General features: G+C 45.3%; 1 protein-coding gene across 1 annotated transcript in view; it reads left to right on the top strand.

Annotated features, from left to right (window-relative positions):
* The window catches only part of CSRP1 (cysteine and glycine rich protein 1), an 80,105-nt gene extending 59,384 nt beyond the window's left edge, over positions 1-20,721 (top strand). Inside the window, exons 4-6 of the mRNA XM_069238905.1 lie at positions 653-782; positions 10,397-10,490; positions 19,364-20,721. Of these exons, the coding sequence (XP_069095006.1) occupies positions 653-782; positions 10,397-10,490; positions 19,364-19,440 (301 nt within the window). The 3' untranslated portion in view covers positions 19,441-20,721. The remainder of the gene's footprint in view (positions 1-652; positions 783-10,396; positions 10,491-19,363) is intronic.
* The last annotated feature ends 979 nt before the right edge of the window (positions 20,722-21,700 follow it).

Raw genomic sequence — 21,700 nt, 5'->3', positions numbered from 1 at the left:
TATTGTTTAGTGGAAATGTAGTATGAGACAGACAATTGTCCCACATGCCTTGACTGAGTCCACTAGGCGAGTGCCTACATTACACATCAATCAACTAGAGAAAGCCAGCAGGAGGACATTTTACAATTGATAATGAAATGGTTCATGTCCTCCCAATCTGTTCCTTTTATGTTTGCTTGGAAATCTTCTTATCTCTCTATATGTCAGTATACTAGTGCTGTCCCAATCCTTGATTTCAGGTTGAAAGCACTTTGCTCAGAGAAGACCAGGTTGAAAGCGCTTTCCTTATCCAAGACAATTCCCACCTCCAGACTTGTTTAGTAGTAAAAATCTCCACTGCACACCTCTTCTCAATCCATTTATCGAGTAGTTAACTTCAGAATCCAAGCAGAAATTCAGAACATTGTCACGCGTCTGCCAAAAACTAATGTCTGAAAGATGTTTAATAATCTTTGATGTGTTATCTCTGCCAGCGGCATATTAATGTGGTGCTGTGGCCATGCTTTGAACCCATCCTGGGGAGCCAAATGCTACTGATATTGTCATCTCACAAGAAGCACACCATTAGGTGATACTGCATTCATTTGTCTATTTTTGTACGCTCTATTGACGATATGAAAATATAAGATGTGATGTCATTGAACTCCCACAGGACCCCAGGCCATCAACCAACCAACAACCCCAATGCATCCAAGTTCGCCCAGAAGGTTGCTGGGACTGATGGTTGCCCTCGATGTGGACGTGCAGTTTATGCTGCAGAGAAAGTGATCGGAGCTGGAAGCGTGAGTATTAACAAGCTGTGTTGCATTTCCTGTACATCTTTTCTGTTGCACCCAATACCTCTTGACCAATACTTCAAATGAGCGAAACCATCACCATGTTACGTGCATAGGCCCCCTATGATGTTGACTTAACTGGATTTTATGGGAGCCATGAGTGACTCTTTGGCTCTACAACATAGAACAACAAGGTTGTATCATAATGAGGGATTATCCCGACAAAGTAGAAAGAAAGGTCTTCAATTTCTTGATGAAATAAGGTAGGTTATAGAAGTGATAATCTACTACTTGGTAGTAGCAGTGGAAGTTCCCTTTCACCAAATGTTGCTGTCTTTGACTTTCTAGGCTGAAAGAGGCAGAGGTTACCTTATGTAAAGAGTCTGTTCTTTTGGTATCAAGGCAGGCATCCTGTCAAAAAGTTTGGCACTCTCCCATTGAACTTCTATTGAGTTAAACATCATGAACCAATGCACATTTCCTCTGTTAACAGGACATTTTGTCTTTTGCATCTTACGTATGTTCATGATAGTATCCAGATGAATGGAGATGTCATATCATATATGTAGACGTGTGACACAATACATGCAGCCCAAGACAAACGCGAGCATTAGCTGGAACATGTTTGAATCTAAGAAATGCAGACATCGACACCGCCCCAGTCGTACCAGACTGGTTCTCTGAGACGCCATACACCTGTCCCTACATGACTTGCGTGACTGTATTTGTTTCTACCAGCTTAATCTGTGGATGAATACTCTTTTCCCAGTTTTGCCTGGCCTCTCTCACATAAAATAGTGTTGTTCATGTTGGTCTGTGGTTTGAGACATCAACTAGTAGCTTGAGCAGATTTTTTCATTTGAGCATATGCTCTACTTTGTTGTGGGTGGCTGATGTCTGTGTCAGCTACCCCCTTTCCTCTCTGTGTTTCACCTGAATCTACCTTTTGTTCACACCAGTCTTTAAATAAACGTCTCTCTCTCATTCAGATTTCCTTGACTCGCAGGCTTTGTTCCCCCTTGTCTCTCTCTTTCCCTAGCTTACCTCTCTATCCCACGTAAATGTTTCTGGTTCAGGTCTGGTTCTGGTAGTCTATGGATTGAGACTCATAACCCTATTTTATTCTGTACAGTTTATGCCTTTGCCTCTCGCTTTTTAGCTCTCTCTCGCTCTGCCATGGGACCTCTGTTTCTCTTGGACTGTCTCTTCAAATATTAGTGTAAATCTCAACAGTTTATTTCTCTGTACATGTCTCTCTCTCTTGTTCTTTATCTCTCTCTCTTCTCTTTCTCTCTCTGTTAATTCTCGTGCACTGTCTGGCAGTCTCTCTTATTTAGCCTTCTGTCAGCCTGGACAGTCTCTGTCTCTCGCTCTTTCTCTCGATCTCTCGTTCCCTCTCTTTCTCCCTCTTCCTCTTCCTCTCTCTCTCTCTCTCTCTCTCTCTCTCATTTAACACAGTGGCAGTCGCCACTTTGTAGTTATAGTTAGGATCTAGTAACCGTAGGGAGATATTGTAGGAGGCTGGCCTGATTTATAGTGGTACCAAGGGGTACTTACACTCTGCACCAGGTCCAGTTATCCCTTATTAGTGTAGAAGAGGTGTCTAGCAGCTTAGGCTGATAGAAAAGGGTAGCTTAGCAGAGCAGCTTAGGCTGAACTAGGAGACGTGTGAAGCTCCTACTATACCACTGGTGTCATATGCACAATACCATAAGAAAACACAATACACAGATATACTAAAAATAAAGGTACTTTATTTTTATGACAATATGCCAAAAGTATCTCATTGAGTACCCTCAGTATGAGGATAGCAAATATACACAAGATATATGTACACAATAACAAAAATATGCAGTAATAGCAATAGAAAGCAATGCAAGCAATGTACAGTCACAATAGATTGCAATGAGAGCACATAGGTATAGGGGCAACACAAACCATATACTCCAAAAGTGGAATGCGAATAACGTATGGACCCCAAACCTATGTGAGCTTGTAGAGGGTCGCTGGGACTGTAAGAAAACAGTGATGGTTAGAAAAATAGCCCACCCCAAGACCCTGAAAAGTGGGTGCAAAGTGCACCTAAGTTCCCCAGAGAGCACAGAAGTCGTGATAGGGGAATTCTGCAAGGACAACCAACACCAGCAATGCAACAACAATGGATTTCCAGACAAGAGAACCTGTGGAACAAGGGGACCAAGTCCAAGTCGTGAGTGGGCAGATGCCCAAGAAATGCCAGCTGAGGGTGCAAAGAAGCTGCCACCGGATGGTAGAAGCTGTGGATTCTGCAAGAACGAAGAGGACTAGGAACTTCCCCTTTGGAGGATGGATGTCCCACGTCGTGAAGAAGCTTGCAGAGGTGTTTCCGTGCAGAAAGACCGCAAACAAGCCTTCCTAGCTGCAAGGGTCACGGTTAGGGTTTTTGGATGCTGCTGTGGCCCAGGAGGGACCAGGATGTCTCCAATTGCGTGAGGAGACAGAGGGGGCGCCCAGCAAGACAAGGAGCCCACTCAGAAGCAAGAAGCAGAAGTGCCGGAACAGGCACTACGAAGAAGAGTGAACCGGAGCTCACCCGAAGTCACAAAGGAAGGTCCCACGACGCCGGAGGACAACTCAGGAGGTCGTGCACTGCAGGTTAGAGTGTCGGGACCCAGGCTTGGCTGTGCACAAAGGAAATCCTGGAAGAGTGCACAGGAGCTGGAGCAGCTGCAAATCACGCGGTACCCAGCAATGCAGTCTAGCGTGGGGAGGCAAGGACTTACCTCCACCAAACTTGGACTGAAGGGTCACTGGACTGTGGGAGTCACTTGGACAGAGTTGCTGAGTTCCAGGGACCACGCTCGTCGTGCTGAGAGGGGACCCAGAGGACCCGTGATGCAGTCTTTTGGTGCCTGCGGTTGCAGGGGGAAGATTCCGTCGACCCACGGGAGATTTCTTCGGAGCTTCTAGTGCAGAGAGGAGGCAGACTACCCCCACAGCATGCACCACCAGGAAAACAGTGGAGAAGGCCGCAGGATCAGCGATACAAGGTTGCAGTAGTCGTCTTTGCTACTTTGTTGAGGTTTTGCAGGCGTCCAGAGCAGTCAGCGTTCGATTCCTTGGCAGAAGGTGAAGAGAGAGATGCAGAATAACTCTGATGAGCTCTTGTATTCGTTATCTAAAGAATTCCCCAAAGCAGAGACCCTAAATAGCCAGAAAAGGAGGTTTGGCTACTTAGGAAGGAGGATAGGCTAGCAACACAAGTAAGAGCCTATCAGAAGGAGTCTCTGACGTCACCTGCTGGCCCTGGCCACTCAGAGCAGTCCAGTGGGCCAGCAGCACCTCTGTTTCCAATATGGCAGAGGTTTGGAGCACACTGGAGGAGCTCTGGGCACCTCCCAGGGGAGGTGCAGGTCAGGGGAGTGGTCACTCCCCTTTCCTTTGTCCAGTTTTGCGCCAGAGCAGGGCTGGGGGATCCCTGAACCGGTGTAGACTGGCTTATGCAGAGATGGGCACCATCTGTGCCCATCAAAGCATTTCCAAAGGCTGGGGGAAGCTACTCCTCCCCAGCCCTGACACCTTTTTCCAAAGGGAGAGGGTGTAACACCCTCTCTCTGAGGAAGTCCTTTGTTCTGCCTTCCTGGGCCAAGCCTGGCTGGACCCCAGGAGGGCAGAAACCTGTCTGAGGGGTTGGCAGCAGCTGCAGTGAAACCCCGGGAAAGGTAGTTTGGCAGTACCCGGGTCTGTGCTAGAGACTCAGGGGATCATGGAATTGTCTCCCCAATGCCAGAATGGCATTGGGGTGACAATTCAATGATCTTAGACATGTTACATGGCCATGTTCGGAGTTACCATTGTGACGCTATACATATGTTGTGACATATGTATAGTGCACGCGTGTAATGATGTCCCCGCACTCACAAAGTCCGTGGAATTTGCCCTGAACAATGTGGGGGCACCTTGGCTAGTGCCATGGTGCCCACACACTAAGTAACTTAGCACCCAACCTTTACCAGGTAAAGGTTAGATATATAGGTGACTTATAAGTTACTTAAGTGCAGTGGTAAATGGCTGTGAAATAACATGGACGTTATTTCACTCAGGCTGCAATGGCAGGCCTGTGTAAGAATTGTCAGAGCTCCCTATGGGTGGCAAAAGAAATGCTGCAGCCCATAGGGATCTCCTGGAACCCCAATACCCTGGGTACCTCAGTACCATGTACTAGGGAATTATAAGGGTGTTCCAGTATGCCAATATAAATTGGTGAAATTGGTCACTAGCCTGTTAGTGACAATTTGGAAAGAAATGAGAGAGCATAACCACTGAGTTAGTCATCACACAGGGAACACATACAGGGCACACTTATGAGCACTGGGGCCCTGCCTGGCAGGGTCCCAGTGACACATATGACTAAAACAACATAAATACAGTGAAATATGGGGGTAACATGCCAGGCAAGATGGTACTTTCCTACAGATATTTTTTGGGTTCGCTAATACCTTTGGCACCATTTGGTGAATCATCACCAAAATTTCCATAAAAAAAGTTTATCTACCCCAACTCCTTTCTTAAAAGATCAAGGTGATGTATCAATTAAGGGCAGAGAAAAAATGGGGTCCCAAATTGTAATTTCCCCCTGGAATTTTCATAGGGATTTTTGAACAGTGCTACAACCCAAACAGCAGAACAGAATTACACCAAATTTTACAGAAAGCTAGCCCTTTCCCCAGAAAGCGTGCTTTTTTGTGATTTGATGCAAATCTGTTCACTAATTTTTTGAGAAATAAAGGTAAAAAAATGTACATATATCTGGACAGTTGGGTTCACAGGACTCTCGCAAGAGTCCCACAGATAAGCAATTATAAATAATAAAGCAATCTGATTGGCAAAGAGGGCCTCTTTTCCCTTGGGATGTTTCGCCTTTCAATCCTGCGAGTCCCGCTGCAGTTTGCTGTCTGATTGGCAGGTCTAAAAATGAGGAGAAATGTTGTGGCTGCCATTTCAGGACCCATGAGCTCGGACACTGATGGACCTCGAGCTTCAGCTGAGGATTAAAGAGGCCCCTTGTTAAGGATGCATTTTGTGACCTGAGACATGCAAATTAAAGACTGTAACACACATTTCTTAGGGCCATATGTCCGAACACATTTTCCCATAGACACAGAATGGGTAAAACCCTTTGGTACATCTGGCCCTTAGTGTTGACAAAGCCAATAGACTTTTCCTGTATATTGATGTGGTGCAATGTGATGCAATGACCCCTTGATAAAACCAGTAGGCTTACCTTATATATTGATGTGGAGAACCTTTGACAAAGTCAATAGGCTTGTCGTATATGAAGAAGTGGTCACCCTTTGACAAAGCTAATTGGCTTGCCTTGTACATTGATGTGGTCACAGTGGGAGTGGGGTGTTGGTCAGCCAAGGTGGGTTTGGGCGCAGGGCTTGTCTGCCCAAGGTCAGTGACACTATAGTTAAGTAGGGTAATTAGATCTTACTTTAATAAAAAAAGAAAACTCAGAAATTAACTAAAAACTCCAAAGGTTAAAATGATGTTATAGCTAGGTGAAAATGCTAGTTAAAGATACCATTTCAAACTCAGAAAATCACTGAAATCCTTTGTGAAACAATAGTGCTTTCACTGTCTGACCCCAGCTTCCATTTGCTTCTACTGGCACATCCTGCACTTCTGCTGGTGTAACCTGGACAGTCCACTTCACACCTGATGTCCAGCTCATGGTTGGTCTACAGAGAGATGCACCTATCTTGGTGATACGAACAGCCTGTCTCTCATAACACCATGTGCCCTCAAAGTGTGTTGGTTTATATCGTGTCCAGATCCCGAGCTGTAAGCCTTTTCCTAAAGGGCTTCGAGCAGGAGTAGAGTAGTTCATCTTCTAGGTGATTAAAAAGTCCGAGGGAGTGGGATAAACATAAATGTAAATTGTAAAATCCCTGAACAATAGCTGACAAGTCAATCCCCAGGTTGCCACATTCCTGTCCCTGAGTCATACATATGTCTGTTTTTTAAAGTATCATTTAGCTCCTAAAATGCTGAATAGAACCCCTGCTCACCTCTGTAGCACAGTGAAATTGTGGAGATTTTTCTAGGGTGGTTTCCTCACACTTAGGGGGTCATTCTGACCCCGGCGGTCTCAGACCGCCGGGGCCAGGGTCGGCGGGAGCACCGCCGACAGACCGGCGGTGCCCCGCAGGGCATTCTGACCGCGGCGGTTCGGCCGCGGTCAGACTAGGAAAACCGGCGGTCTCCCGCCGGTTTTCCGCTGCCATACAGAATCCTCCATGGCGGCGGAGCGCGTTCCGCCGCCATGGGGATTCTGACACCCCCTACCGCCATCCTGTTCCTGGCGGGTCTCCCGCCAGGAACAGGATGGCGGTAGGGGGTGCCGCGGGGCCCCCGTAAGAGGGCCCCAAAAAGAATTTCAGTGTCTGCCTAGCAGACACTGAAATTCGCGACGGGTGCTACTGCACCCGTCGCACTCCAGCAACTCCGCCGGCTCCATTCGGAGCCGGCTTCATCGTTGCTGGGTCTTTCCCGCTGTGCTGGCAGGCGGCCTTTTGGCGGTCGCCCGCCAGCACAGCGGGAAAGCCAGAATGGCCGCCGCGGTCTTGTGACCGCGGTGCGGTCATTTGGCGGTAACCGCATGGCGGGCAGCGCCCGCCACCCGCCGCGGTTAGAATCACCGCCTTAGTTCTTTGCCAGGCAAACCAGACAGAAGTGTTCTGAGGCACGGGCAAGGTGGGCTCTTGCCCAGGGCCCCAGCCCTTCAGGGGGGTCCCTGATAGACTGAGCTCTGTTCTGAACACAGTCCTGCCCTGGTGACTCTGAATGATTACTATACATAGATTGTTTTACATTCAGTTATGTTTAATATGGGTAATGTGTGAAAGTCTATTACACACATTTTGCAGAGAAATGTTGTTGTTTTTCAGCACCTTGCAACATCCATAAATAAGTTCCTTTTAGACCAAAACAAGACCTCACATATTAGACACGGCAGTCAGTCACAACGATTATTTGCAATAATATTAGTGCAGTGCTGCTGTATTACCATATTGAAAACATGCATCACTATCCATGAATAGTAGGTGAAAATACATTTAGATTTTGGACCATTGTGCTGATGCAGTGGTGGTGACCTGGCCAAAGAAGGCATGAAAAAACTAAAATTGGATCATACATTCAAAGCTGTTCCGAACAGTGTTCCCCAAAATGCATTTGTCTTAGTGCCCCTAAAATCCTTCAGATGCCACTGAGGCCAGACCGTTTAGTGTTTTTTTTTTTACACATGCACTGTCTTTATTATGTAAGCTCTGTATTGTACTCACTACCTCAGTAGTATTTAACATGGCCACACACATTGCTTTTGTGATTCGTTAATCATTTGTAATTAGATAATCTTTTCCACAGTTTTATTGTCATTACAATGTGGCTGCAGTGAAAGAGGTCTGAGCGACCCTCACTGTGATATTATTTTCTATAAGCTTTTTTCTTACTCAGACATTGCACTGGGCGCATCCCTGAATGTAGCACTAGCTCCCAAGATGAAAGAAAAATGTTACTTCATGGCAAAGTGATACAAATAAAACATGGTGATGCATAACTGTAACAAAGGATTCCATTCAAAATGTCAAACAATATAAATGAAAAGTATTGCAATCCAGAGATATTACTATGAATCAAACCCTGCCACCAAATATGATAGTACTGGAGTTACACTAATGATTTCACACAACCCCACATAAGTGTTATTTTGACCATGTATTTTCCTTTTGATATTTTTAGGCAGATATTACTGCTTGGTTTATTCATCATTGTTGTATTACATATTTTAGTTCAACACATTCACACAGATGTGCTCTAGTGTATCCTGTTTTTATCTTCTCTGGTCAGGCATGTGCAAAGTTCCATTTTGTTGAAACTCTCCATTTTGCATAGTTTAAAAAAAAAAAATCTTTACAGACTTCTTCGCAAAGTGGTAAATTGCCCTCTCGTTCATCAGCAATACTCTTTTGTTGGAGATCCTCCACCATGGGTTTGCTACCCATTGACCCAGATGTTCTGCCTTTTATGGGTAGCACATTAGCTGGGTGGAAATTACTCACCAGGTGGGTCATTCGACAGGTAAACCTTGCTTCAAAGAAGTCAAAGGCATTCCCCTCATCGGCTTATGGTTGTTGTAGTTTTCTTTTCCAAAACAAATGCAGGAGTACAAGTACTGGACTGCAAATAAAAAAATAAACAGTACTGTGTGATACTCACAGATGACATTGGCACATTGTGCTCTTTGAAATAGACAGGAAATTTAAACTTTCTATTAAAGATTATTGATTTCTTTTAATAAATGGTGTTCCCAAATTGTACTAGTGCTTGTTATGACTATTGGATGGCTTTTAGCTGAGACAGTAAACATTATTTGATTTAGTGAATAAAAAGGCATCTATCTCCAAATGGAAGTAAGAATTAACTGGGAGGGAGGGTCTGGAGACTCAAAATTAAGCTCTATATTACCAGCCTCCTGCCTCTAACTTCACAGTGTTTGCAACAATAATTGTCTAAGTTGGTCTGTCAACATCATATACATATTACATAGTAAGAAATATATGCTTCACTGTACGTGTACTTTTTACATTGGACTTCCTACTTCCTTCACCACAAAGGCATGTCTTACTTAGTTGTCATTGCATCAGAACGGAAGCCAGTGTGCACTAGCAAGCCTATTGACAAGCCTGTTTTTAATGACCACCAGTTCACATATATCATCCTGGTCCAAAATTAATTTGTTTAGAGATTTCCACATTTAGACTGAATAGTGTAAGATAGGACCCACAGCTAAGAGCAAGTATTGATTGCACACTCTAGATCAGACTGCTCCTGGGCATTCCCAACGCAGCAGCATTCTGCAATTCAGTCCAATCACTGACACAGTTCTTCTCATCAGGTGGTTCTGTCAGATGATATCTCCATGACATGCAATCTAGTGCCCTGGCTATCACAAGCCTATTTTGATAAGCATTATTTACACCTTTTCCTTGTTTTAATTCACTATCACTGCGTACCTTAATTTGTAGTGACAAGTGTTATATCATTGTATATGGTACACTAGCAACTGATGCTTTAGCTCATTATGGCAATTCAGAGTGACCATTGTACAGCTATTTCCAGGTGGATCATTGCCACGTGTATGTGCCTGCTACAGTCATAGACGCTGTGTCTGATTTAGTACCAAGAAGCGATTACATTTTATGTTGGACACAGTCTAACCAAAACCTAAGGATGAACTCCTGGACAAGCCTTGCACCATGTGACTTGAATACAAACCAAAGAAAGTTTCATGTCTCAAACTAAAAAATACTACAACCTTTTTACAGAAGAACTGAGAATCTGTTCAACAGTTTAATATGCCGACTAGAGGTGAATAGAGTTTCAAGCAGGTTTGTCAAGCTTGAATTGTAAACTATTGCCACTTTGAAACAAGAGGTCACATGAAATGTTCCTTGTAATGATGAACCATTTTAAGCCTACCACCTGTTTCAGTTTCTCCTTGATCTCACCATCATCTTCTGGTGTTCTTTAACATATTTTTCTCTCTCACTCCTTCAACTTCTTCTCTTTTCCAGTCATGGCACAAAGCCTGCTTCCGGTGTGCAAAATGTGGGAAAAGCTTAGAATCCACCACCCTGGCAGACAAGGATGGAGAAATCTACTGCAAAGGTTAGTCCAAGAGACCAGAGCACATGAATAAAAAGGGACGGTCCAAGACAACAGAAGCAGTGTAGGTAGAGTGGATAGATTCAGGGACAAACCATGTCAGCATCCCGCTTGCTTGCCAAGTATAGCAAGGTTTAGATTTCCTTGTGTCACTGACATTAAAAGGCAATGATAGTAATTGTATTGTGTTGGTAAGTCCATAGTTTGAGGAGTTTAGAATCCATGGGTTTAGTGGGTGTACAGCATCTGATAATACTCTATTCTGTACTCTTTTATGGTCAAACAAGACTCTCATTCCAAGAGATCTTTTAATGTGAGTGGTAGGGTCGATGAGTTTCAGAATTGAACTTAAGTCCAAATTTAATTTGTAGGAAATTATTTAACACATTGTTTTCTGCCAAAATACATCATACAAGAAATTTGAAAAACAGTTAATGAATTTCTACAATCAATCAATCAATCAATCAATGTATTTGTAAGGCATGGCTATTCACCTGTTAGGGTCTCAAAGCGCTCGGGGGCAGTAAGTGTAGGTCAAAGGGCATCAGGTGAAGGGCCAAGTTTTGAGATCCTTTCAGAATTGTGATAGAGTCGGAGATCTTCTGAGGTAGATAGGGAGGGAGTTCCATATCTTGGAAGCGTTATGGGAGAAGGACCTTCCTCCGGCTGTGGCCTTCCGGATGCGTGGGACAGAGGCGAGGTCGTCGGAGCGGAGTTCCCTGGTGGGTGTGTAGAAGTGCAGTCTTTGGTTGAGGTATTCTGGTCCGGCATTGTGGAGGGCTTTGTTTGCGTGCGTGAGAAGTTTGAATGTAATTCTCTTGTCTATTGGGAGCCAGTGCAGGTCTCTCAGTAGGGCGGAGTTGTGGCTGTGTTTGGGGGTGTTCTTGAGGAGGCAGATGGAGGCATTCTATATGCGTTGTAGTCTCTTCTGCACCTGGGTGGTGGTTCTGGCGTAGAGTGCGTTGGTGTAGTCCAAGAGGCTGCTGACGAGGGTCTGGGTGACTGTTCTTTTGGATTCGATTGGGTTCCATTTCATGATCTTCCGGAGCATGCGCATGGTGTTGAAACAGGTGGAAGAGACTGCGCTGACTTGACGGTTCATTGAGAGTGCGGAGTCCATGATGAATCCGAGGTTGCGGGCGTGGTTGGTGGGGGCCGGAGCGCTTTCGAGGGCAGTGGACCACCAGGAGAAGTCCCAGGGGTTGTTTCGGATGACAAGGACTTCTGTTTTTTCGCTATTTAGCTTGAGGCAGCTATCCTTCAACCAGGCTGCGACTGCCCTCATTCCGTTGTGGAAGTTGGCTTTGGCTGTGAGCAGGTCGTTGGTGAGGGAGATGATTAGTTGAGTGTCGTCAGCATATGAGACGATGTTGAGTGCGTGGTGTTTGGCGATGGTGGCTAGGTGGGCCATGTAGAGGCTGAAGAGAGTGGGGCTCAGAGAGGAGCCTTGCGGGACGCTGCAGATGATCTTGGTGGCTTCTGAGTAGAAGGGGGGAAACAGACTTTTTGAGTTCTGTCAGAGAGGAAGGAGGTGATCCATTCTTGTACCTATTCTCACATGCCGACGTCCGTAGAGTGCGGTAGGAGATGGCGTTGAAGGCAGCGGACAGGTCGAGTAGCATGAGAGTCGCGGTCTCACCCACGTCTAGGAGGATGCAATTGTCATCTGTGGTGGCGAGGAGGGCAGTCTCGGTGCTGTGGTTGCTCCGGGAAGCCAGACTGAGAGGGGTCAAGGATGTTGTAGAGTTTGATATGCTTGGTGAGTTGTCTGACAGCCTTTTCAATGACCTTGGCGAGGTCGGTGGAGCGGAGCTGGCGAGTTGGTATGTGGAAGTTGACTCGTTCGTTGAGGTAGGCTGGTCCAGTGTCGTGGAGGGCTTTGTGAGCGAGGACAAGAATTTTGAAAACTATCCTTTTGTTGATGGGCAGCCAGTGTAGGGATCTGAGGTGGGTGGATATGTGTTCATGGCGAGGGAGGTTGAGGATGAGACGTGCGGCTGTGTCTGGATTCGCTGGAGTTTTCTTTGATGCTTGGCTGTGGTCCCTGCATAGAGGGCGTTGCTGTAGTCCAGTCTGCTGCTTATGAGGGCATGGGTGACTGTTTTTCTTATTTCTAAAGGGATCCATTTGAAAGTCTTGCGTAGCATGCGAAGGGTGTTGAAGCAGGAGGAGGATATGGCGTTGATTTGCTGGATCATGGAGAGAGATGAGTCCAGTATGATGCCAAGGTTGCGTGCGTGGGTGGTGGGTGCTGGGGGTGGTCCAAGGGTGGTGGGCCACCAGGAGTCATTCCATGCTGTCTTGTTGGGGCCGAAGATGATGATCTCTGTTTTGTCTGAGTTCATTTTGAGGTGGCTTGCTGTCATCCATTTGGCGATGTCGAGGAGTCCGGCATGCAGGTTATTCTTGGCGGTGACTGGGTTCCTAGTGAGGGAGATGATGAGCTGGGTGTCGTCCGCGTATGAAATGATGGTGATGCCATGGGGGCGGAGGATGTTGGCGAGAGGAGCCATGTAGATGTTGAAGAGGATAGGGCTGAGGGAGGATCCTTGGAGGACCCCACAGATGATTTTGGTGGCTGTAGACTGGAAAGGAGGGAGGCGAACTCTCTGTATTCTTTCGGAGAGGATGGAGGTGAGCCAGTCCAGGGCTTTGTGACCCAATGGGAATCTCAAAAGAAACTCAAAGTAGTTTCATACATTTTCATTTTGTGATTTCCTAATTGCGATTCCCATGAAATTGCCATTAGGAACTCATAATTGTAAACTTTAGTGCATGTGGCCGTTGGTTCATGAAAAAAACTATCCATTCGCTAAGCAAAATGAACTAGAACAACTTCCCTGTTTTGTAGATTGATCAGTCAGAGGTTTATATCCCTAATTGTAATTTGTTACTTGCCACAAAATCTAAAAAATATTTTATAAGTCCTAATTCGTGCCATAAGACAACCGTTGTATAATGGAATAGACCACATAGTAGCATGGACATTCATAAGACAGTGCATTTCCTTTTCTCACTATTTATCTAGAGCTACTATAGCTTAAAATATTATCTTCGAGGCATGCGTGGCTATAGATACTCATGCTTTGCTTACTCCTGCAATCTAGTTTTGGATCCAGATGTGTGCAACTTTGAAGATGTTTTTTGAGTCACAAGATCGAGTGATTCCTCCTCTCGGTGAAAGTGTACATGGGCATCAACTCCATTGTTAGATTGTTTTCTTTCCACCATCGGGTTTGGACGTGTGTGCCTTTGCTCCTTTTTCGACTCCGTCACAGTTCGCCTTTTAATGTGCATATCCAATTTACTTCATCTGCATTGCTTGATCGTGTTTCCCATCTGTGTATCGAGTTATCTCCACAACGGTTTGGTTCGCTTCAACTGCAGCCCCCACAGGGACTCGCTGTTCAGGGCCTCCTTCGGAGTCCATTATGAGAATGTACGGCTGGTGATGGAATGGATGCTCTTCGGCATCAAGCACTTTGGCCCCGGAACGACAACCGGTACCTATTCAGCCATCAGTGCCGGACCAACAGTTGCCCTCAATGTCGACCATCTCGACACCGAGCAGAGCTTTGGTGCCTAGGCCAAAATCTGGTTCGAAGCCAAAACCTTTGAAGCTGAGTTCAAAGTCCAGTTCCAACACATCAGTAGAGCCAATCCTTCATAGACTCCAAGAACAGCTGAACGTGAAACAAAAACAGATCCAAATCCAGCTCCACTTAAAAGAAGGCTAGCTTTTCAAGAGGCTTTTGACATGCCAGTTCCTCCCAAATAGAGGAAGAGAGCAGACACGGCTACAAGCCCTTTGCCTTTCCACCAGCCTCACCACCTCCACCACCACTACCTCCAGCTCCACCTTTTCCACCCACCGCAGTATGTGGAAGGTCCATTGGACATGTTGCCACAAGGGTCTCCACAATCAGACAATGCTGGGTATGGTGGGACACAAGATAGTTTGGGACACCACCACAAGGTGACCCCAGGGATGCCTATGATGCTGACCCTTTTGCAGGCACAGATCCAGATTTATATCCTGTATGCCTTTCTCTTCCTGATTAAGCTACCTTTTATCAGGAGGCTATAGCCAGAGCTGCTGCATTCCATAATGTGGAATTACATAAAGAGCCTCTAGTGAAGGACTTCCTCTTCGATTCACTCTCTAGCCCAGATAGGGCTACACAATATCTCCCTATCTTAAAGGCATGCCATGAAACACAGCAGATATACTTAAGGATCTTATTAGGGCTGGGGTCATAATGCCCATAGTTGACAAAAAGTAGAAGCCCTCCCCATCAGATCTCATATACATTAGGGGCCAGTTGCCACCAGATTCCCTCATCACAACCACTTCTTACAAACGCACCAACTCCCAGGTAAGTGGGGATTTCCCCCCGCCTGATAAGGAGATTAAGTGTATCGATGCTGCAGGAAAGAGATTTGCATCACAAGCAGCTAACCATTGGCACATAGCCAACTCTCAGGGCTTTCTTGCACATTATGACCACGCCATTGGGATGAAATGGAGGATCTCCCAGATGTGCATAACAAAAGTGGGCGAGAACTTGTCACAGATGCAAACTCATAAACAGCACCTCTGTATGCTGTGCGTTAAATGCTGCTGATGCTACAGTTAGGGGGATTAATGCGTTGAATTTCTGGTTTTAAACCAGCAGTACAACAAAATGTACTTAATATGCTCTTTGGCAAGGAACATCCCTTTGGGCCTCAAGTAGATGCCACATTAGAGAAAATCAAGGAAGACACAGAAATGGCGAAAGCAATACCTACTCCTCAGGGCACGTTTCACTGTCCCGTTTATCGTGAGAACTCAAAGGTGACTGACTGAGACGCGCCCACCTCCTTTCAACAACAGCAGGGCCAAAGTACCTCCCCAAGTGGCTACAACCGGGGTTCCTATCGAGGCAGCAGTGCTAAAGGTAGAGGTATGGGTCCTCCCCGCATAAAGCAACACCTTCCTCCAAACAATTACTTATCTCTATTGCCCAATCATATAACACCTCCCGGGGGGCAATTACAGGATTTTCTGCCCACATGGCAAGTAATTACATCAAACCAGTTGGTGTTATCCATTATCCAACATGGCTATTGTCCGGAGCTCCCTACCACATCTCCTAATATTCCACCTTGATCTCACAGGATATCACTGAAACATCAAATATTGCTCAAACAAGAGATTCAAGCTCTACTTCTCAAAGGAGCTATAGAATCTGTCCCTCCTCAACACCAGGGCTCAGGGGTATACTCTCTATACTTCCTAATCCCCAAAAAAGACAGGTCTTTATGATGAATCCTAGATTTCAGACTACTAAACTAGTACATTCTGTCAGATCACTTCCACATGGTTACCTTGCAGGATGTGATTCCACTTCTCCAACAGGGCGACTTTATGACCACATTAGTCCTAAAGAATGCCTATTTTCACATGCCAATACACCCAGCTCCTCACAAATATCTGAGGTTTGTGGGGTGCGTCAAACATTACCAGTTCAAAGTCCTCCCTTTTGGAGTGACAACTGAACTTTGCGTATTCACCAAGTGTCTAGCGATGGTAGCAGCTTATCAGTCCATGTATTGCGAGCAATCATCAACAGTGTCAAAAACACACTATAGACCAGCTACAATGCTTTGAATACACTAACAACTTTCCCATGTCTGACCTACATCCTCTAAAGGTTCAGTCATATCTAGGGGCTATTCTAAAACATAAATAGGATTAGCCTTGCCCAACTCTGCAAGAGTTCATAATTTTCAGACACTATTACCTCAATTTCAGGCAAATCAACAACTCACAGGGAAGACAGTCATGTGCTTTTTGGGATGATGACCTTCTGCATTGCCAAAGTACCCCATGTCCGATTACATATGTGTCTGTTATAGGAATGCTTAGCTCAACAGTGGTCTCAGTCACAGGGTCAGTTAGAGGATCTAGTGTTGATAGACTGCCAAACCCATCACCCTCTGTAATGATGGAATACCAACAACCTTTTGAAGGCACTGCCTATTCTGGACTTTGTTCCCCAAGTCACTGTCATGACTTACACATCACTCATGGGATGGGTTGCACATTTAACACAATACAGGGTCCCAAACACTGAGGTTTCCACATCAGCTTCCTAGAACTTCAAGTTGTTCACCTAGTGTTGAAAGCATTCCTACCTCACCTCATTCACAAGGATGTCCTAGTCTGAACGGACATTATGACAGCCATGTACTATCTACAAAAACAGGGAGTGGGTGGGACACAGTTTTCACAACTATCTCGTATATCACAGACCATTTGGAGATGGGCTCTACATCACAACATTCACCTGTTAGCAGAATATCTCCTGGGCATACAGATGCAGATCTCCTCAGCAGGGTGCAACAAAACAAGTACACAAATGGGAACCCCACTCACAAGTCCTCCTCCCATATTTACACAAATGGAGGTTCCTTCAAATAGACCTTTACGCAACCCCAGAAAATGCAAAATGCTCAAACTTCTCCAGGTTCCCACAACCCACTATCCAAGGGGATGCACTATGGATGAGTTGATCGGAATATTTGCCTATGCTTTTCCTCCTCTCATTCCATTTTTGGTTTGGAACCACAGGCAAACATCGCTTACTACAGTACTAGTGGCTCTCATTTGGGCCCATCATCCCTCGTTCACAACTTTACTGGACCTCTCTGTAGTTCCCCATGAGAAGCTCACCAACAAGCCTGACCTTCTCACTCTGAACCATGGAGAAATTAGACACCCAAATCCCAATGCTCTGAGCTTGGCATATGGCTCCTGAGGTCACAGAGTTTGGTTACCTCACCCTACCACCTGAGTGTGTTACCATCCTTAAAGAAGCTTATAGGCCTAACACCTGAGCTTGCTACATGGAAAAATGGAAAAGGTTTGTCTGTTTCTTGCATTCAAAACATACGGATCCTTTCAAAGCTAATGTACCAGACAATGGGGGTCATTTCAACCCTGGCGGTACAGGACCGCCAGGGCTGAAATGACGGAAGCACCGCCAACAGGCTGGTGGTGCTTCCAGGGCCATTACAACCGCGGCGGAAGCGCCGCAGTCACACGGTCGGGGCCGGCGGTTTCCCACCACAATGGCCCCGGCGGTAGTAATCCGCCAGGGCAGCGCTGCTAGCAGCGCTGCCCAGGGGATTACGAGTCCCCCTACCGCCAGCCTTTTCCTGGCGGTACGGGGAGTCGCGGGGCCCCTGGGGGCCCCTGCACTGCCCATGCCACTGGCATGGGCAGCCCCATGCAGCTTTTCACTGTCTGCTCTGCAGACAGTGAAAAGCGCGATGATTGCAACTGCACCCGTCGCACGGCCGCAACACCGCTGGCACCATTTGGAGCCAGCTCCCATGTTGCGGCCCACATCCCCGCAGGCCCAGCGGGGATGTCATAATGGGCACCGTGGGAGCGCGGCCGCATTGGTGGCCACACAGTGGTTACAACTTGGCGGGCGGAGGTTGCCGCCCGCCAATGTTGTAATGAGGCCCAATGTCAGTTACTTGCTTCATTGTTAAAAATCTGGGCTAGCGCTCACATCTATAGGATAACGTCTCGCTGCAATGCCTATCTACAGAATAGACAGCATATTCCTTTATTCTAAATACCAGTCATTAAACCCTTCATGGAGGGGCTAAAAAGAGTTATTCCACCATGAAGTCCACCTGTACCCTCATGGAACCCTCATGAGCTCTTACATGACTCATGGGCCCTCCATTTGAGCCCCTGCATACATGCCCTCTTCAGCATCTCTCTTGTAAAGTGGAATTTTTAATAAGTATTGCCTTACTTAGATGTGTTAGTGAGTGCCAGAATTTAATCTTAGAAGAACTTTTCTTTCAGCTCCATAGAAACAGGGTAGTTTCACGAACGAACCCCAAATTCCTCCCTAAGGTTGTCTTTCATTTTCACCACCAATCAATTCAGTTAAAGTTTTTTTCCCACAACCAGATTCAGTTGCGTAGAGGGCTCTCCACACATTAAACGTTAAAAGGGCCCTTATGTTCCATATTCATAGAACTATAACTTTCAGGAAAACTAACAAATATTTGTTTATTTTTTCCTTTCCCCATAAAGAAAAGCCTATATCCAAATCAGGCATGGCCAGATGGATCGTTAAGTGCATTCAAACATGTTATGCTAAAGCCAAAATAAATCTTTCTACACCTCCTAGACCACATTCTACCAGGAAGAAAGGAGCATCCTTGGCTTTCATAGGAAACATTCCAATAGTTGACATATGCAAAGCAGCTTTAAGGTCCACACCACACACCTTCGCTAAACACTATTGTGTGGATGTTTTAGCACGCCAACAAGCTAATATAGGTCAGGCAGTGCTACGTACACTTTTCTAAACAGCCGCAACACCCACAGGTTAACCACCACTTGGAGGGGGACTGCTTTACAGTCAATGCAAAGCATGTGTATCTGTAGCCACACATGCCTCGAACGGAATATGTTGCTTACCCTGTAAACATCTGTTCATGGCATGTAGTGTTGTAGATTCACAGGCACGCACCATCCTCCCCAGACCCATGTGGCTGTTGCAGTTTTTACAATAAATTCATATGGACATCTCATTAATTACACTTTCTGTACACTCCATTCTCACTCGCCTGTAGGAAAAAAAATCTAACAATGGATTTGATACGCATGCGCACTATCATGGAGTGGAGGATTCACTCCACTTTGTGACTCGAAAGACTTCTTCAAAGAAAAACAACTTGCACATCCGGTCCCAACACTAGAAGGCAGGAGTATGCAAAGCATGTGAATCTACAGCACTGCATGCCACGAACAGATGCTTAAGGGGTGAGTAACATCATTTATGTTTTATTTCCCCCTACAGCATGCTATGCCAAGAACTTTGGACCTAAGGGTTTTGGATTTGGACAAGGAGCTGGGGCACTTGCACATACTAAGTGAGGTTCAGGAGGTGCCGCAAACCCCACTCCCGCTCACCATCAATAATGGAGCTGAATACTTTCACCACTATTTTTCATGCCATTCCACACTTAATATTTTCATGTTAATAGTTCAATTTGTGATGTTTGAAATGTTTTGTATAATTTGCTCACACTTCCACCCAGGATTCTGTAGACACTTGTAGATCTTCTATGTAGCACCAGCAGTGGTAGGCTCATTTCTCTAGTGATATCTTAAATATGAAAGCTATGGCAACATTCAACATCCTAGCCTCACAGTTCATCCTATGGTCCTTCACTGTGATTACCATCCATCTCTGGTAAGCCGAGTCTTCAAACAAAACACTAAATCAACGTTTGAATAGATTGTTGCTGGTTGGCTAGGATAGAAAGATCCTTTGCCCCCCACCATTGCTTCTCTCCATATATAAACATGACTGTACCTACATTTTCAACTTTAAGTCAAAGATTGATGGATCTCGCTAGAAGACAGAGTTGTCAAAATCAAGCACACCCCTTACGTCATGTATACCAAAGGAGCAACTCTCTATGTTCATGAGAAGACTCCCACTTTTTAACCAAACGTTTTTCGCAAGTTGCACTTTTACTCTCCCAAAAGCACCCTGGTGTTAATACGAGATCGCCAAAATGTGTGTGTGCTCATATTCTGACTCTGATATTAAACAGAGGGCTGTTACTCTGATATATAAAATGTAAGTAGCAGCGGAAGACAAAACCTGCCTTACATTTTCAAGGACCATATGTTCAGTGTGAAGCTTTTTACTGCCTTCGTTTTTTTATCCTACTTACTGTGGTGTTCCTCATTCAAATGAGTTTGTAAAGTATGTGGTAAACCAAATGCATGGCTGGCTAATGATAGCAAAGCACACAAGCTGCACCTGAAAAAATAGTTTTACCGGAATCAGTTACTGAAGGAAGTGGCCGTGTTTTGATACAAATATTTCGAAAAGGTGATTCATCTTATCTCTTCCTTACATTGTACATCTCATTGGTAATGTCTGGCCACATCCTCTCTATAGAACAAGTGAGACACCACCTGGAACTGGCCATGACCTAGACTGTATTGAGTGTGGTAGTCTCACCGTACCTCCTACCCTCTCGCGGCTTTACTTATCCAGGACAGTCACTTACTGTAGAGCTTTCAGTGTCTCCTATTATAACACTGGTGGCACCTTGTGTCACATCACGGCATATCTGCCTCGTGAAGAGGGCAGAGGCCAAAGCTATGTATTGTACTCAATAAACTATTTTAAAAAAACTATATCATCTTGCTTCTCGAATTGTGTGTGATTTTAAGGATGCATGGCATAATGATATTGGATTTGAATCTACTACTTTTGGAGGACCTACATTACGGTGAGGTTGCACACTCAAGCTGGCAGGCAAGAGATGATTGATCTTTGCCATTATAAAAACCATTCTGATTCTGAGTGGTACCCAGCTCCCTGCCTCAGAGGACTAGAATACTGTCTGCTGTGTTTATCAGTGCGTGGATAACCTGCTATTATTGCCACTTAAACAGCGACCTAATGGTTCAACTGTAGCACTAAACCTATATGGTCCATCGCTCACCTCAGCACCACACTGACATAGGGTTGGTTGAGCCAGATTGGACAACGGGTCCAGGTTCCTGCTAAAAATAATAGGTACCCTAAGTGCTGCTTTAAAGAGCGAACAAGCCCGTGTCTTACATGCAGGAAGGCTTTTAAGGAGACAGATGGAACAGCTCGTTCAGTTCTTAGACACACAAAATCTCATTTTAGCCAAATCAGTCGAATATTGTATGATATTACCACAACCTCTCTGTCAAACTGGATGGGTGTAATATATCTTCCATGTTCACACTTAAATATCACACATCCCATCAGAAATGAATAACTGGGCAATTATTCAGTAATCAGATTGAATAAGATACCCTGACCACATTAAAACTAAGGTTCAGACCCACTGTAATATCATCTCACTTCTATCAATCATTTGTAATTTGATTGAACAACACACTCTTACCTCATTAAAACTAAGGTTCAGACCCACTGTAATGTAATCTAACTTCTGTCAATCATTTGTAATCTTATTGAACAACATACTCTGACCACATTAAAACTAAGGTTCAGACCGACTGTAATGTAACCTCACTGCTATCAATCATTTTCCTAAATAAAGAGTTTTTGAGTTCAGAACTCCCCCCCCCCCCCCCCTGTTTCAGCAAGCATGGCCCAGAGTTATTGAATCTTGAGTGA

Source organism: Pleurodeles waltl, chromosome 6 (assembly GCF_031143425.1).
Source record: "Pleurodeles waltl isolate 20211129_DDA chromosome 6, aPleWal1.hap1.20221129, whole genome shotgun sequence".
NCBI lineage: Eukaryota > Metazoa > Chordata > Amphibia > Caudata > Salamandridae > Pleurodeles > Pleurodeles waltl.
Note: the sequence above shows the minus strand (reverse complement) of the source record. Positions and strands in the feature narration are given on the sequence as shown.